The sequence below is a fragment of the Emiliania huxleyi genome (genome assembly GCF_000372725.1).
Source record: "Emiliania huxleyi CCMP1516 unplaced genomic scaffold EMIHUscaffold_10587, whole genome shotgun sequence".
NCBI classification, from domain to species: domain Eukaryota; phylum Haptophyta; order Isochrysidales; family Noelaerhabdaceae; genus Emiliania; species Emiliania huxleyi.
The window spans coordinates 1-1088 of NW_005202060.1; the positions used below are offsets into that span (position 1 = coordinate 1).

Sequence of the window (1088 nt, forward strand, 5' to 3'; positions counted from 1 at the left end):
GCGTGACCAGCTCTGGAGGAAGTGTGGGCCCGTCTCGGCTAGCCTGGGCCGGGAGAGACGATCGGCGTGCGGAACTTGCCCCTCGCCTTGCGGACTGCCTGCGTGTTGCGCTTGACGGCGCGGGCGCTCGCGACGAGCAGGTCGACCCGCTTGTGTACCGTGTTGCTCACCACGCCTCCCGCAGCGCGGATCGACTTTGCAAGCTCCGCCTGGCCGACGCCCGACTCGTCGCCGCCCGCGCTCAGGGCGAGGGTCAGGCCGGCGAGCGCTCTGCTGGACGACGCGGCCGCTCCGGAGGCCGCGGCCGCTCCAGCGCTGGCTGCGGCGGCGGCACCGGCTCCCGCCTCTGCGGCAGCCCGGCCGAGCTCACCGAGGAGGACCCGCTCCTTGGCCTCGTCCAGCGAGCCCGCCTTGCGCTCGAGAAAAGACGCGATGGCCTCGACCTTGTTGGGCGTCACGATCTTCCCGCCCGGCCACGCCATCGAGCGCTTTGGCAGCGGCGGCGGCGGCTCCCTCGCCGCGGCCTCGAAGCGGCGCCGGCGCTCCTCGGCCTTGGCTCGCTGGGACTCGAGGAAGGACGCGTCGACGCTGACGTCGCGAGACATGAGAGCAGGTGGAGAGAGCGTGCGGCAGCCACAGGACTGAAAGAACGAACGCGGAACATGACGCGGAAGGCACGACGGGCAAACCCCGCAAAGTGACCCGTTTTTACCCACCCACGCCCGTGCGCGCGTATCTTAGCTAAGGTACGCGGCCACACGCGCGGGCGCGCACGGCAACCGGGACTTACACGCGCGACACGAGGGACTGTGTATCCTCGCCTGCCTCGGGGGAGAATAGCCGCCCTCACCCGCTGCCGCGCATCGAGCTCGGCGCGGGGCTGATACGTGTCATTCTGTGCCGGCGCGTATCTTAGCCAAGATACGCGGCCACACATGCAGACGCGTATAGCGGTACTCGCGCCCACACGTGCAGCCGCCTATCTTGGCCAACATAGGCGGGCGTGAGCGCGTGAAACGGCCCGTCGGCGAAGGCGACTCGCGCTGGCACGTGCACAGAGGGATGTTCACATACGCGGCTACACGTGT

At 69.5% G+C, this 1088-nt stretch overlaps 1 protein-coding gene across 1 annotated transcript; it reads right to left on the bottom strand.

Annotated features, from left to right (window-relative positions):
* Nucleotides 1-38: 38 nt before the first annotated feature.
* Nucleotides 39-605, bottom strand: EMIHUDRAFT_260192 (hypothetical protein; the record flags this gene model as incomplete). Its single annotated transcript, XM_005792638.1, has 1 exon — nt 39-605. One exon carries the CDS (start codon nt 603-605, stop codon nt 39-41), a length of 567 nt encoding a protein of 188 aa, XP_005792695.1.
* Between the last annotated feature and the right edge of the window lie 483 nt (nt 606-1088).